The sequence below is a fragment of the Andrographis paniculata genome, unplaced genomic scaffold (assembly GCF_009805555.1).
Source record: "Andrographis paniculata isolate CXL003 unplaced genomic scaffold, ASM980555v1 Contig70END, whole genome shotgun sequence".
In the NCBI taxonomy this organism is placed as follows: Eukaryota; Viridiplantae; Streptophyta; class Magnoliopsida; order Lamiales; family Acanthaceae; genus Andrographis; species Andrographis paniculata.
Genome location: NW_026137607.1, coordinates 79,480 through 95,860, shown reverse-complemented (window position 1 = coordinate 95,860; position 16,381 = coordinate 79,480). Strand labels below are relative to the sequence as shown.

The window sequence follows — 16,381 nt, the reverse complement described above, 5'->3', positions numbered from 1 at the left end:
AGATTCCGCATAAATTGAATTTGCATTGCATAACCTAACATGCACGATATCTCGACATATTTCAGATGTTTGAGAGGAATTGGCTGTACAAACTTCAGAGGTTCGAGAGTGCACCCGCTAGCCGATCATCAATATAAGAATATTTGGACCTTCTGCTCTAGAAAAAAAAATTAGAGAAGAGAGAATGAGCAACAATAGTACTTGAAATAACAAAACATGAAGCAATGCAAATGTCACTTACTGTAATTATAATAGACTACAAAATTAGGAGAGTTTAGTTTCTAAGCAATATAAAAGTATACACTGAAATTCTCCATTAAAATCAAAATTCAAAATTATATATCAATCGATTTTTAGGAATATATAATGATACTTGTGATATAATATTTATAGTTTAGGAGTCAGTCGATATTCTTATAATTTTTATTCTAAAAAACTATAAACGATAGAGAAGATATAATTTATTTTTAAATGTAAATATATATATATATATATAAATATGCATTAAGAAATTTTATATTGGAATTTAGATGTGGTGAATTCAATTGGGGTTTGATTTTCTCTTTCAACTAATTTGTTTAAATCATAGGTTTATAAATCTTAATTCTGGATTCGAATATTTTAGGAAGGATGGCTGGTAATTTATGTCTCCAAGTATAAAAAATCTTCCTCTAGAAAGATTTAGGGATATTCCCTCTTTCTTTTTTGGCAATATTTCTAGCATCAAAGTTTTAGAATAAATAAGTCCTTAGATTGATTGTTTTTTTTGTAATCTAATATTATTTGTATGTCATAAAAAGGGAGCTAGGAATGCTTTTGTATATACTCCCTCCGTCCAAAAAATTTAGTCTTATTTTTTTGTACCACATTATACGGAATGATATTATCTTAATCATCAAGCACTTTGTGTAGCAACCCGCAATGAATAAATTGTTTATCTACTCGAACAATATTTAAAGGTGTATGGTTGCAGGTAATCTATAAAATGACAAGTAGGCAATATAACAGATTTGTTACAAACAACATACTGCTAACTTGTTAAATGCTTCATCCTTTTGGCGCCCGATTCAATTTAAGGCATTAAAGCGTTATCAGTGTCTCAACTACAGTTGTTAACTTCGGCGTGAATAGCTTAATTCCTGCTTTAGATAACAAGGCGCGCTTGAAGTTTTCAAACTCTGTCGACACATTGTCTCTACTCGCTATAGGATCATCTATTCCCAATCCTTTAAGCGCATCTGTCCACCGCAAAATAGTTTTCACAAACTCCAATCGCGCAGCATCACCCATCATAAAGTCGATCGCCACATCTTCAAGGAAACAGATACAAGGATTCATGGCGTGCAAAATCTTCAGAAAGATAGTGATGCAATACTCATCCCTGCTTGCGGAACCCTAAGAAAAAGAAGGATGAAATGAGTGACAAATGAGATGTAAAAAAAATGTTAATGTGCTGAAATAACACTTCACTAACATAAAGTTTAAGTGTCTGCAAGTTGGGGGAGCTTTTGATCAAGCTCACAAGGACGTCGATGTTTCTCAAGTCTATGAAGTTAACATAGCCAAGATGAAGAGCAGTGAGATACTTGAGCTTGTTTGGAAGCTCATTCATCACTCCATGCATGAAGATCTTAAATTAAACAACACAAGAGGAAAACAATTAGCAATTTATATAATTCGAATCAAGGAAAAGTAGACATGTCGAGAAAAGCTAGAACTAAACCCCACCTTCACGTCCAAGTACTCAATCATTGGACATTTCGAAAGCAACACTTCCAAGTCGCAGACATCAATATTGACTTTGAAAAGTTCTAGTTTAGTAAGGCTATTAAATCCTCTCAATGAAGGAGGAATTTTAACATCACAAGGATTTCCAAGGTGCAAATGCTGGAGGTGATCGAAATCAGTGAGACGAACAGTCACTGGATCTCGATTTAAGTAGTAAAGCGAAAGCTCAAGGCTTTTTATACCATGTTCAGACAAATAAGATAACCAGCGACTGATCGATGAATCGCTTTGGATTCGAAAATTTGTGAGTGAGAATTTGTTTATGGTCCCTTCATGAAGGGAAAAAACTTGATCGACCATGGCTTCCACATTGTTTTCATTAAAGGAATCTGGATCGAAAACAAGGTCAGGAATTGTTGTCCATTTGTACCTCCACTGTGAGGACAGTGTGCTTGTCCTCACAGCATCACGCAAAGGCATTGACAGAAGAATTTTATCTGTGATGTCGCGGGGAAGATCGCTAATCCTATCAATAGCACAATCCATCTGCATCATGATAAGCCTGATGAAAAATCTTTCAGTTCCAAAGGATGATCCTGTATCGATCAAAAAAAGGGGGAAAAGAATTCAACGATATCTGAAATAAAATAAAATAACATAAAACCTTCAAAGCCTTACCCGAGTTGAAATGTTTGTAGATCTGAGATCTGCTGAAACACAGCCGCCGCCGTTGCTCTTTTCAACCTTTAGGGTTTTGTTGAAAATCTGCTGAAAATTGTATATATACTGTAATAATATTTTAATAAAAAAATTATATAAATTATTTAAAGTGAAATAATAATAAAAAAAATTCTAAAATATAAAGCAAGACGTCCAACATGGTCCAATTTTTAAAAATTCAAATTGCCAATAGGAAAACCCATTATTATTAGTAAAGCCATTCTCCCTGTCACAGCTCAGACAATGGCTAAAAACTTGTCGTGGGAAGCAGCCGTGTGATGAGGTCAATTTTCGGTCTAATTTCATGCATCTGATCGTATTTTGCTTTGTTGTTCTTAGGGCTTTGTGGATCTACTCGATATTCTGGAATTGTTCGATCATCTATGTAAGTTCTGATTGCTGTAGGAATTAGAAGGTTTTTATATTGGATGTGATCCTTAAGTTCAGATTGGGGTTTAATAATTCCCCTTTTCAGGTGAATTTGTTTAAAGTTTGGTTTAGGAACCCATTTTCTTGATTGGAATATTTGTTGAAGGATTGCCTGTATGTTTTTTGACTCATTGGATGCATTTTTTTGTACTTGCTAGTTGATGAACTATGAAAACTTCATGTAGAAATACAGCTATTGAAAATGAAGGAATAGTTCGTTTCATTGTTTTTTTTGATCCACATGATTGTTTGTATGCTACGACGACAAAAAGAATGTCTTTTTGTTTTTATTCTCATTATATGGAATGGTATCTTTCTTTTTTTATCACTAAGAATTTTGTTGTAGCGACTACGTATTACTTTTCCCTAAGTGAAATATATAAATCGCCACAAAAGAAGTCTATTTATGGTTAAAATTTTAAATACAATTATTAAACGATGGTTTTGGAGCTAGCTAATTAGAGTGAAACTTAAGTTTGTCTTCCTTTAATTTATAAATATGCTTTATAGTATGAAGTTATATTTCACTAAGAGCGCAAGAGAAGATCTTCGATGGGACCATATGTGCATATGTTTTTTATTTTGTTTATCTTAATACTATAGCTCTCATTTCCTTGTATACTTTGAGCATCCTATTTCATGTAAATTTGCTCCTGTTTATTTTTTAATCATCACTAATCGAGCGGGCGTTGAGGTAGGACCCCCAACCTGTATATATCACGAAAAATTTGAGAGTATCATGTACAAAAAGACCACATGAGCTTATTGATTCTCAGTGAAATTATTTATTTCAATTTAGTTGAGTTTGTGTTGGCTTCATTTGATACATGGATTGATAAACCTCAAGAAACTTTCAATGGTTACATAGTTTCAAATAAATTTTTTTGACCAAAGATCATTGAAAAAAACTTATCTATCATCATATTCTAATTACTGCCATTGCTGATTTATTGTGCAGGACTTTAACCCTTCAACCAAGTTCATTCTAAAGAAAGGAAAAATTTGGAAAAAGAATGCACAAGATAACAACAATATTGCTATGTTAGTTAAGCCAAATCACAAGGTGTGCTTCTTATCATGGAAATGACACGTTCTTATTTCTATCTTCCCCATTTGGTACTAAAGATGAGATATTCAAAATATTTTTAATTACTAATGAATATGTTCAGCACGCGCGCACATATATATATATATATATTAAACAATTGCTTGTATTATTTCTAAAGGCATTGCACTGCAACATGGAGGTGGTGTGAGCTATCTCGAGAGGGAATGCATAGATATACGTTGCTTGGCCTCTACAAAGAGGATGAGCGAGGAGCAGAAGACATGGAAGTCGCCATAGTATAGAAAACAAAAATTGGAATATTTAACCAAAATGCATGTTAATATTATACTTATTTATATACAAACAGATATTGCATTCAATCCACCACCGGTAGATGGTTGGTTTACAAGACTAGCCAGGCCAGGCCGAAGAGCAGCAAGCATATCTCTGCACACGATTTCTTGAGTTTGGTCAGTTTCTTGTCCTACAAACTATTACAGATTTATGTTATAACTTGCAAGCAGCAAGTGATTCCTGGATTTAGGTTGTTCTTGTACTTTAACATTGAAGCTCTTATTAATAACTATGTATGTATATATATATATATATCTTGGAGGTAATTGTATTATGGTCATATTTATAAATGTATTATTGTTTGCGTATGGAATCTGATTTGAAAACTTGAATAATAGAAGAATCTTAAGAATGAAATGCTCTTGAAAAGAAAAAGAGAAAATATTTATATAGAAGTCACAGCAATAATAGTAACAAAAAAAAAAAAAAAAAAAGAGCAAAGATAGGAGATTATTATTATTATTATTTTTTTAGGAGATTACAAAAGGGAGCTTGAAGTTAAAAACTTGACATATTTTCAGTACCAAATTTTAATGGAATTCAGATGTTGGTTTTCTCGAATTCAACGATGAGCTTAATCCCAATTTCTATTTAACCTCAACTGTTTGCATTCATTTCATCATTTTTATTCACAATGAAATATCTGATAGTGTTTTTGTGTTTTTTATGTTATACATAAGATTTTATAACAATCTATGCAATTGATGTTTTGTGATTCGGTTGTTGGACAAGGGGTTGGAATTAAATCTTTCGAATAGTTCTTTTTATTTCTTGATTGATGATTGTTTGTATGTCACTAAAGAGACTAATACGACAAAAGGAAACGGTCCCTGTTGTATGCCACCAAACGAATGTTTATTTTTGTCCTTAAATATATGGAATAGTCTCATTTAAATCATCAAGAAATCTTTGTGCAACGATCCACTTATCATGCGGAATAAATGAATTGTGAAAAGGAATGCAACAAACAATCTATAGCGAATGTTTTAAATACGTTCAATAAATGATATTTTAGCGCCAACAAAATTTGTTTCTTTAACCATCTTATCTTGCTTTAATTTTATAAATGCACACAAGAACGCAAAGAAGATCTTTAATTGAACCATAATTGCATGCCTTACTTGTATTCAAATATCTCATCCTTTTTATTCTTGCTTATGTTTTGCTTCTACAACTTTATGGTATCTCGATGAAGTTACTTATTTCAAATTATACCACTTATGTATGCTTCACTCGTATCTCTATTCAATGCATCACTTAAAATTGAATGGAGGCAAATAATCTTCAAAATGTCAAGAAACATGAAATAAATTTGTAGTTTCCTTAGGATAAATCATAATATCCTAAGATGAAGAAGCCATAACAAAAACAATAAAACAATATAATATCTGTGGGCTTAATTCTGTTCCAAAGCGCAAGGCTGTATGCCTTTGATCACTGGCTTTTAACTCTCAAAATATGTAGGTGAAGTCTTCTCCTTTAATTCAAAAGCCTCTTTTCGCCAAGGTCAAATTTCTCCCTCTTTTTGGCCTCGTACTTGGAGTGTGGCCAAACAACAATTTAAATTTTGAAGAAGATTAATAGGCGCCGTGAGTATTTGTTTAGGATCCAGAATGGCTTTTTTTTTTTTTTTTTTTTTTTTCATATTTTATCTTGTTGTTGTTGTTTTTGTAATTGTCTTTGTTTTGATAGTGTAAGTGGTAGAAGCTATTTGGAGTATCTAGTCCGGCGGCTTTTACATGATTTGACCTCTTATTTCATTAGGTTTTTAATTTCTTATTTGTGTATTTCATGCATGTATGGTTTGTGCCTTTGGTTGTAATCTTCTTTTATGATATATAAGTTTTATTAAAATAAAAAAAAAAAGAAAAAAACTACACATCTTACTCATGTGTAAACTATAATTTCTGCTTTCAAAATACGATTTACATCAACCTCATGGATTAAAGTGGAATCTATTTCCAGTTTCTTAAGCCCAGTTGCCCACAGAAAAAAGAATCTTCAGAAATTTCATCTCCTCTACATAACCCATTCAGATTTTGGGCGACACGCTCAATGTATTTCTAGTACTTTGCCAATTTCTAGAGCGATTAAAACGAGGCTGTCTTGATGAACCCTTAATCAATGTATTTTGCCAATTTCTTTCTTGGGTAGGGTTTAATTTTCGAAATCCCAACTGCTGCCCATTTGAAATTCAATGCAAAAAACTAAAACCCATTATTGATAAACCCGAAATAAATGCAGCCTCAGACGTTATCCGCCTTAAATATCTGCCCTACCCTCTCTGTCGGCACACTTCTGTCAACTCCAAATAAAAGATTTCTCTTCTCAGAAATGGCGTCTTATGCAGGATACGTTTTCTCAGCGGTTTCAGATGGAACAGGCGGCTGTGATCGGAGAAGGAATAGGAAGCAGCCGGGCGATGAGGTCGATATGTGCTTTAATTTTACGCATCTGATCCGATATTTTGCATTGTCGTTCTTAGGGAAATTTACTAAGAACATACTTGGTATTAAAGAATTGCTCATCTGTGATTGCTGTGTATACTCTAGGGTCCTTTCATATTGAATCTCCTATTCGGGTTCATTTGGGATTTACTTCTCTAATTCGGATGAATTTGTTTAGATTTTTGGTCTAGAAACCCTAATTCTTGGAATATTTGGGGAAGAACTGCTTGTATTCTTGTAACTCATTACATTATGATTTTTGTGTTGAGCTTTATAGTGGATTGATGAAGTATAAAAAATCTGACAGTAGAATTACTTGGATCACTGTTTCTCTTCTTAGATTTCTAGCATGGAAGTATGAAAGTTAAGAAGGCTTTCGATTTGGTTATTTTTCTCGAAAAATGATTGCTTGTATGCAAATAGGACAATTAATTTTTATTTTTTTTTCTATCCCAGTTATATGGAACGATCTCATTTTGATCGCGAAAGATATTTGTATATTAGCACATCCCATATCTCCACATGACATAAATGAATCACGACAAATGAAGTGTCTGTCCATCTATGTGAATGTTTTAGATACGTTTAGGACATCCCTTATCTCCACATGAAATAAATGAATCACAACAAATGAAGTGTCGCTGAATGTTTTAAATACGTCAACAACTGATGGTTTTAAAGCTGGAATAAAGTGATGCTTTAGTTGGACTTCATAAATATGCATACTACTAATATGTTGCCTTTTAGTTTTTAATGAGAGCACAAAAGTAGATCTTCGATCATCCTCTAATTAAATAGAGGAGACTATGAATAAAGAATAAGAAGGCTCATTCTTCGGTTATTCGCTTTCACTTCAATATAGATTGAATCTCATTTATTGTATTCTTGCATATCTCTTGTACAAGTTTACTGATTCATGGTGAACTTACTTATCTCAGTTTATTCGACTGTGTATGGTTCAATAGCTTTTTTATTCGATGCATCAATTAAAACATCTTTAGACATTGCAATAATCATGCATAGTTACATAAAAAATTATTGTCCAAAGACATTGTAAAGAATCTTAACTATCGCTGTCTATTGACGACTACAATGGCTCATTTCTTGTGCAGGACTTTAAGCCGACAACAAAGAACATTCTAAAGAGAGGAAGGAAGTCGAAAAAGAATGCAAAACAAGACAATTGCAACACACGCCTATTTAATCCTAGAAATGAGGTGCGTTTCTTAACACAAAATGACTCGATTTCATTGCTATCTTCATCATTTGCTACTTAAAACGAGACATTCAAGCATTTGATTCATTGTCTGCACATAAATTCACACACACACATATATATATATATATATTTGTGTGACTGTGCATGTGCATTATATTTTATTCAATCAATTGGTTTTATTGTTTTAGAGAGGCAATAATGATCAAGGAGGGAGCATAAGCCATCTCGAGAAAGAATGCACAGATGCCCTGCTTGACCTCTGCAAAGAGGATGAGCATCGTGCAGAAGACTTGGAGGTTGCCATGCTGTTATCAAACATGTCGATCAATTGTTAAATGATTTTAGACTGAATACATTAGTGCGCAAAGAAAACAGAATGTTGTTATTTTTATTAGTATGATAATATATAGGGTTTGTTCAGTCGTATTTTTTTCCCGATATATATGATTCTTAATTTCTTTATTGGATCATTCTATTGGTGAATGTATAACTGTTAAATCGCCAATGAAACTATATTATACTCTAACATCAATATGAATGTGAGATTTGTAATTAAGCAGCATATGGTACTTGTAATTAAGATCTCCTAATTAAATCAAAATCTATGAGGAGAAACAAAAATGAATGTCTTGCTCGGTGCTGATGCGCTGGACTCCCGAGCTTCCGGTTCAGATAGGGTAGGGTCATACTGGATTTCTTTGCATGATCTGCTTTTCTCGTTTCCTTTGGCTTTTCTATGCCTGAGTCTCCTGTAGATTCCCAAGCCCATCCATTTAATTGATGAACTTTTTTTACGCGCAAGAAATGAACAGTTTGATGACAAATGCCGCAAGAACTTCCTCAAAAGATCAACACTTCGATGATAAATGAACTTAATGATGTGAATTTTCAGATCTTGAAGGGTGTCACTTTTGTTTTTGTTTTTTCTTTTTTCTTTCACACACACACATATATATATATATATATATTAGAAGCTACCCTAAAAATTTTAAAAAATAGTGTCATGAGCGGGTGCATTTCAAAGAGGGAACTCATATTTCCAGATTTTCTTTGCTTGTCACTAAAATACAAATAATAGTAAAATGGTGTAAAAGAAAATTAATAATCAAACTATTTTTTTTAAAAGAAAGAAATACTATATATAAAATTTAAAATTAGAATGCAAGTATTAATAATAAACAATACGTCAAATATTTAATGTCAGGCCGGCAGTTAGAGGGACACTGGTAATAAATGAGAAACAGACGAACTGTCGCGCAGCTTAGACCAAATAAATTAGCCACAAAAAACCCTAGAAGTTGAATCTAGCGGCTCGCGTGTTGCTGTTGAGTGCTTTATCTCACACACAATCCATTTTCTACATCTATTTAACTTGGGTAAGGTTTCTGTGCTTAGATCACCCAGCGTTTTAGGGCTTTCATTCTTGCCTAGATTTTGTTGGATTTTGAAAAATTGTAAACAAATAATTTTTTACAACTGTTTTAACTTGAGGTAAAATTTTGATGCTTTTTTTCTATCAAAGCACACACTCCTTGTGAGTTTTCATTCTTTCTTAAATTTTGTTGGATTTTGAAAAAGATTATGGATATGAGGTTTTACTTCCATTTTTGAACCGGTAAAAGAAAATAGGGTTTAATAATTGGGGACAACATATGGATTGTGCTATTAACTGCCATTTTAATTTCAATCTGTTGTTTTATTTTGTAATCAGGTGAAGAATCAATTCCTGGTAAATGGCTTCCGACAGAATCACATGGCTTCCTGACAACACCATCGACGAAATTCTTAAGTACTTGCCTTTGAAAGAAGTGGTGAGAACTAGTGTACTATCCAGAGAATGGAGGTATAAGTGGTTATCAGTTCCGCATCTAGATTTCAATCACAACTTCATGGAATCGCTGCCTTCAGACTGCCCCCCTGAATGTGTCATTTCTCACATAATGCTATTACACAAAGGACCCATTCGAAAGTTTTCACTTGAATATACTAACTCTGGCCATATGGTTGTTGGTCGCTGGCTCCAGATCTTGAAAAGCAATTGTGTCGAGGAATTCTCACTCCAGTTTTGGAACGAAACCACTCTTTATGCCTTACCTATCGATATATTTAGTTTTCATCTCCTCAGGCATCTGCAGCTTACTTTAGTTGAGGTCACTTGGCCTACTACTTTCCAAGGTTTTCCTGAGCTTGCCAAACTTAGTCTTGAACATGTCGAGATTTCCTACGAGGAGTTGCTGATGTTTATCTCTAGCTGTCCGAAGCTTGAGTGGTTGTATCTCCACGAGCTGCCAGATATCCCAACACTTTGGGTGCATGATGTTGATGCTCCTAAACTCAAATACTTGGAGCTTGTAGGGAACAGCGTCGAAGTAGCTCCTACTTTCAATGGTTTCAGTTTGCTTGCCGAACTTAGGCTTTTTATAGTCGACATTTCCCCAGAGGAGTTGCAAAGGTTTCTATCCGAATGCCCATTGCTTGAGTTGGTGTATATTAAAAGTTGTTTTTACAAAACTCCAAGTTCCCTTCTCGATATTAATGCTACTAGTCTCAAACAGTCAAGTCTTATCCAACTTGAACTTGAGAATGTTCAGATTACTCCTGAAGGCTTAAAAAGTGTTATTTCAAACTGTCCAAAGTTTGAGCGCTTGTCTATTAGCTCGTGTTTTTCACCAACCACAGTTTGGTTCCTTGATATTGATGCTCCGAGTCTTAGGGACTTGCATCTTAAACAAACCAACATCAAGCTTCCTCCCGCCTTCCATGGTTTTAGTAGACTTGCTAGTGTTTGTCTTGAAGAACTCGTCATTGATCCTATAGAGTTACAATTGTTCATATCAAAATGTCCAATTCTTCAATCATTGACAGTTTGTAAGTGCAATGACCGAAATGGATTTTGGCCCCTCGTCATTGATGCTCCTCATCTCCGGGTCTTGAAATTAGAGGGTTTGTTCAGTTCGATTTGTGTGCAAAAAACCCGTTTTGTTCAGGAAGTTTCTGTCGAATATCCATATTATGCTTTATTAAGTAAAGATGCTTATTATGGAAATTTTAGATGTTCTCGGGCAATTGGAGATGGGAGTAACATTATCAAGTTTTTTGGTCAGCTTCTATCTCTTGTGAAACTGGAAGTTGGAATCTCGTTTCTGCAGGTACAATTAGTACATACTTTAATTGTTTTGCATTTATTCATTATGTTAATTTTTTACAGTTCAAATTATGTGGAGTTCATCTTATGTATTTTTATTGAAGTTCCTAGCTTTGGGTAGCATGCCGCAAGAACTTCCTAGCAAGCTCAATGATTTGAAGAGTATTGAACTAAGAAGAGTGAATTTTGGAATCATGGACGACGTCAACTGTCTTGTTTTCTTGATTAAAAGCTCCCCTAAGTTGTACAGCCTTGACATTAATGTAAGTATCCTTCATGAGCATGTTTGGTTTTTTCGGTTTTTGGTTTGTGTTCTTCATAATTCCATTCTCACTCTTGTCATATGTATGTATGTACCTATGTATATATCAGTTTGAAGGTTGGCAGCCCAGGACTTGGGGAGAGGGGTGGAGTCAGATTAGCACTTCAATTAGAGTTGAACAGACACAGAAAGCTGTCGAGTATTTAAAATGCTCACAGAAGCAAAATATTCCTGACAACAACCTCAAGATTGTGAAGATGAAATTGTTTGCGGGCACTCAACCTGAAGTGGAATTTGTGAAGCTTCTTCTTTTGTGGGGGACAGAACTTGAAAAATTGGAACTAGTTTCTCTTTCTATGGATGACGGTGAGTTGGACATGGCGAAAAGAGAGTTGAGGCTGTTTTATTGGGAGTCATCTTCGAATGCTAAATTTTTCATAGATAAAGAGCTGGTGTGAAATTTTTTCTTTGGCTTGAATTATTATTTTGCTGTGGATTTTTGTATTAAGTTGCATTCCAGAACCTCTTCATCTTTTCTTTTGTTTTATTAATTTTCTATTAATGATTTGTGTTAATGAAGTTATAATTCTATTTTCTGTTTATTGATATATATATATTTGTTTTCATTCTACTTTAAGTCATGTTTCTGATAGAGATACCAATATAAAATTGAATAATTTGATATTAATAACTTTACAGGGAATCTATAAGCTTATAAAAGCAAATTAAAACATAAGAACATGAATAAAAAAATGAAACCATTCCAACATAAGTGAAGAATGTAATTATGGTTCAATTAAAAATTTTCTTTTGTGCTCTCGTGTGCATTTATAAATTAAATCAATTCAAGAGAATTAAATAATATTTTTTGTTGGGATTAGATCAATTCAGCTTTAGATAGCAACTTTCCTCTTTCAATACACCACGACAACCCTAAACCCTAAACAAATTTACGGCTTGTACTTTTCTCTTTATCCATAAGGATCGGACACCCCATTTATTCCATGTTGGGATAAGTGATGATCGTTAAACAAAGATTCCTTCCTTAATCATTTAAATGAGATTATTCTATATGTTTAAGATAGACAAAAATAAATATGCTTTTTTGTAACATACAACATGACATTTTCTTTTGTCATTTTTGCAGACTCTTTTAATGGTATATAAACAATCATCAATCAATAAAAAAAAAAAAAAAACTATTTGAAAGATTAAATCCCAACTACTTGTCCAACAACCAAATCCCCGAATATCAAATGCAGATATTATTATAAAATTTTAGGCATAACAAAAACAACAAAAAACACTATTTAATTACTCAATTCAATTCATCTTTGTTGGGATGCCAGAGGTTTTTCATTGTGAATAAAAATTATGAAATTAATGCAAACATTTGAGATTAAAAAGGAATTTGAGATTGACTTTATTATTGAATCATATTCATTATTTAATAGTACTGTTTTTTATTATTATTATTATTATTATTATTATTATTATTATTATTATTATTATGTCTTTACTATGCAACAATTACAATTCTCTTTAAATACACATTATTTACTCTCTTAAAACATCACAACCCAACTCCTATTTAAATACAAACCACAAACACACACAAAAAAAAAAAAAAAAAAAAAAAAAAAAGCCCCTTGTATATCTTATTATAATATAAGGTGTTATTTCTAACATATATTGCTATTGCACCCAGGACCCCATAGTCGAGTTCCAACTTGTTGCTTACAATTATATATACATCTTTAATATCAGTTTGTAGGACAAGAAACTGACCAGACTCAAGAAATTGTGTGCAGGCATATGCTTGTTCCTTCACATCCCGGTTAGCCTTGTAAATCAACTATCGCCCGGTGGTGGATTGAATGCAATATCTGTTTGTATATAAATAAATAAGTATAAATCAGCCATACAATTTCTATTTGTGCAAAAATTTTCGGATGCAAAATGACCGTTTCACCTAAAAGTTCGAACTGTTAGGGAAACGCAGTGGTGTATGTGAAGAGTAAAGTTCCTAGAATCTCATCCTAAGCAAAAATCATATTTGGAGGCAGTGGCCTATGTGAATTTGTATTATATATGTAGCTCTATCTTGTAACATTTTTTAAGTCGCTTCCCTGGTTGCATGTTGTATGTTGTTACCAGCTAAGAGTTTTGTTGCATATATATAGTTATTCTTTTGTTGGGGGAATTTGGATATATTAGGTAAATGAGACAGATTATGTTAAGAGGAATTTTCCTAAATTTTTATATCGATTCTATACTGTCAGATTATACAAAATTAATTATTTGATAATTGGCATTTTCAGTGTGGGGTGGACTAATTATTTGATAATTGGCATTTTCAGTGTGAAATCATCAAACCCCCGACGTCTCCAGGTCACCTGCCATACATGGATCCTAGTGTGACTTGACAAATCGGGTCTAATTTGCAGGGTATTAGCTTCGGCTGGAATTTTACTGGTGTGTACTTTCCGATAGCGGCTGCGGATTCTCACGTCGTAAAATGAATACGAATTTTGTTTATAACATTACAGGGAAGACAGCTAATCCTATTGACGGCACACTCCATCATCACAAGTTTTACATCCAAATAGTTCCAAATAGATCATAGATCAAAATACAATTAAACCACGCATGGAAAAACTACAGCCCTAAGTCAAAAACCTCAATTGATCGAACTCCAGAACCTACCCTCTCTATCTGCACACTCTGTCAACTCCAAATTTAAATATTTTTCTTCTCAGAAATGGCTTCTTACACTGCAGGATATGTTTTCTCAGCTGTTGCAGGTGGAACAGGCGGCGCTGATCGGAGAAGGAATAGGAAGCAGCCGGACGATGAGGTCGATATGTGCTTTAATTTTACGCATCTGATATATTTTGCATTGTCGTTCTTAGGGTTTATAAAATTTACTTGGTATTAAAGAATTGCTCATCTGTGATTGCCGTGTATACTTAGTTTTTTTTTTTTAAAACAAAATAAATAAATTGAATGTCATATTTGGGGTCATTTGGGATTTACTTTTCTCTTTCGGATGAATTTGTTTTGATTTTTGGTCAAGAAACCCTCATTCTTGGAAATTTTGGTGAAGAACTGCTTGTATTTTTGTAACTTGTTAGGTTATAATTTTTGTGTTGAGGTTTATAGCGGATTGATGAAGTATCGAAAATCTTAAGAAATACTTGGATCACTATTCCTCTGCTTATTGCTAGCCTGGAAGTATGAAAGTTAAGAAAACTTTCGATCTGGTTATTTTACTCAGTAAATGATTGCTTGTATACCATGAAAAGAAGCAAATAGAACAGTTTTTTATTTATTTTTTCTATCCCAATTATATGGAACGATCTCATTTTGATCACATAAGATAAGTGTATATTAGCACATCCCTTATCTCCACATGAAATAAATGAATCACAACAAATGAAGTGGCAGTCTATATGCGGCGAATGTTTTAAATACGTTCAACAATTGACGGTTTTAGAGCTGGAATAAAGTGATGCTTAAATTGGACTTCATTTAGTTTATAAATATGCATAATACTATATGTTCCTTTTTAATGAGAGCACAAAAGTAGATCTTCGATCACCGAGAGAGGATCCACTCTCAGCATCATTACACACCCATGTATAGATTCATGGGTGTGTGTAGGGCAGGGAGGGAATGATGCTGAGGATCCCCTCCCTCGATCGCCCACTTTGAATAAAGAATAAGAGGGCTCATTCTTCAATTATTTGCTTTCACTTCAATATAGATTGAATCTCTCATTCATTGTATTCTTGCTTATGTCTTGTAAAAGTTTACTGATTCACGGTGAACTTACATAATTTATTCAACTTTTTGTATGTTTCATTAGCTTCTTTATCCAGTGCATCAATTAAAACATCTTTAGACATTGCAATAATCATGCATAGTTATATAAAAAATTATAGTCCAAAGACATTGTAAAGAACCTTAACTATCTCCGTCTATTGTGAAATAATAATAATAAAAAAAGTCAGGAGAAGCTACCCTAAAAATTGAAAAGCACAACCGCTTGGGCGGGTGCATTTGAAAGAGAAGACTCATTTCATATGCAAGTATTAATAATAAAAAAGTAAACCAAATATTTAAAGTCAGGTCGGCAGATGGATACTGGTAACAAAAAAAATGAATAAATGACAAAGGTGTTTGCCGCTTAGATCAGATATAAATTAAAAGTTTTTGTGTTTTACTGAAACCCAAGAAGTTTAATCGAGCGGCGGATTTGTTGCTATTGAGTGCTTTATCTTACATACAATTGATTTTCTATGGCTGTTTTCACTTCGGGTAAGGTTACTATGCTTAAACTCTGTGCATTTTAGGGTTTACAATCGATTTTAGGGATTTTTTACAATTACTTCGATTTTTTATTAGATTTTGAAAAATTAAAAACAAATAATATTCTACAACTGTTTTAACTTGGGCACGATTTCGATACTTTTGATTCTTACTCAGATTTTGAAGAATTACAAACAAATAATTTTCTTCAACTGCTTTAACTTGGGGCAAGATTTCGATACTTTTGATTCTTGCTTAGATTTTAAAAAATTATAAACAAATAATTTTCTACAACTGCTTTAAATTGGGGCAAGATTTTGATACTTTTGATTATTGCTTAGATTTTAAAGAATTACAAACAAATAATTTTCTATAGCTACTTTTACTTGGGGCAAGATTCACTACAAAAAAAATATTATATTTGTAACGAATTCCGTTCCTAAAGTTCACGTAGCTAACGTAATTTTATCTCTAATTCCGTCTCTAATATCATTAGTAACAGAAAAAGTGAATTTAGGAACGATTCTCGTTACAAAATTGATAATTTCTTGTAGTGATTTCGATGCTTTCGATTTTTGCTTAGATTTTGAAATATTACAAACAAAAATTTTTCTACAAATACTTTAACTTGGGGTGAGATTTCGATGCTTTTGATTCTTGATTAGATTTTGAAGAATTACAAACAAATAATTTTTTACAACTGCATAAGATTTCGATA

General features: G+C 33.1%; 1 protein-coding gene across 1 annotated transcript; it reads right to left on the bottom strand.

Moving 5' to 3' along the window:
* Positions 1 to 1,080: 1,080 nt before the first annotated feature.
* Positions 1,081 to 2,283, bottom strand: LOC127264338 (F-box/FBD/LRR-repeat protein At1g13570-like). Its single transcript, XM_051293819.1, has 3 exons — positions 1,729 to 2,283; positions 1,475 to 1,630; positions 1,081 to 1,395 (listed from the first exon to the last, which is right to left on the bottom strand). The coding sequence occupies exons 1-3, from the start codon at positions 2,281 to 2,283 to the stop codon at positions 1,081 to 1,083; spliced, it is 1,026 nt and encodes a 341-aa protein (XP_051149776.1).
* Between the last annotated feature and the right edge of the window lie 14,098 nt (positions 2,284 to 16,381).

Bases quoted from the DNA above. Each gene is read 5' to 3' on its own strand.
- LOC127264338 (XM_051293819.1), bottom strand. From the start codon at position 2,283: ATGATGCAGATGGATTGTGCTATTGATAGGATTAGCGATCTTCCCCGC. The intron at 1,631-1,728 runs GTGGGGTTTAGT...GTTTAATTTAAG, and splicing joins TTGAGTACTTGGACGTGAAG to ATCTTCATGCATGGAGTGAT. The intron at 1,396-1,474 runs GTTAGTGAAGTG...TCTTTTTCTTAG, and splicing joins TGCAGACACTTAAACTTTAT to GGTTCCGCAAGCAGGGATGA.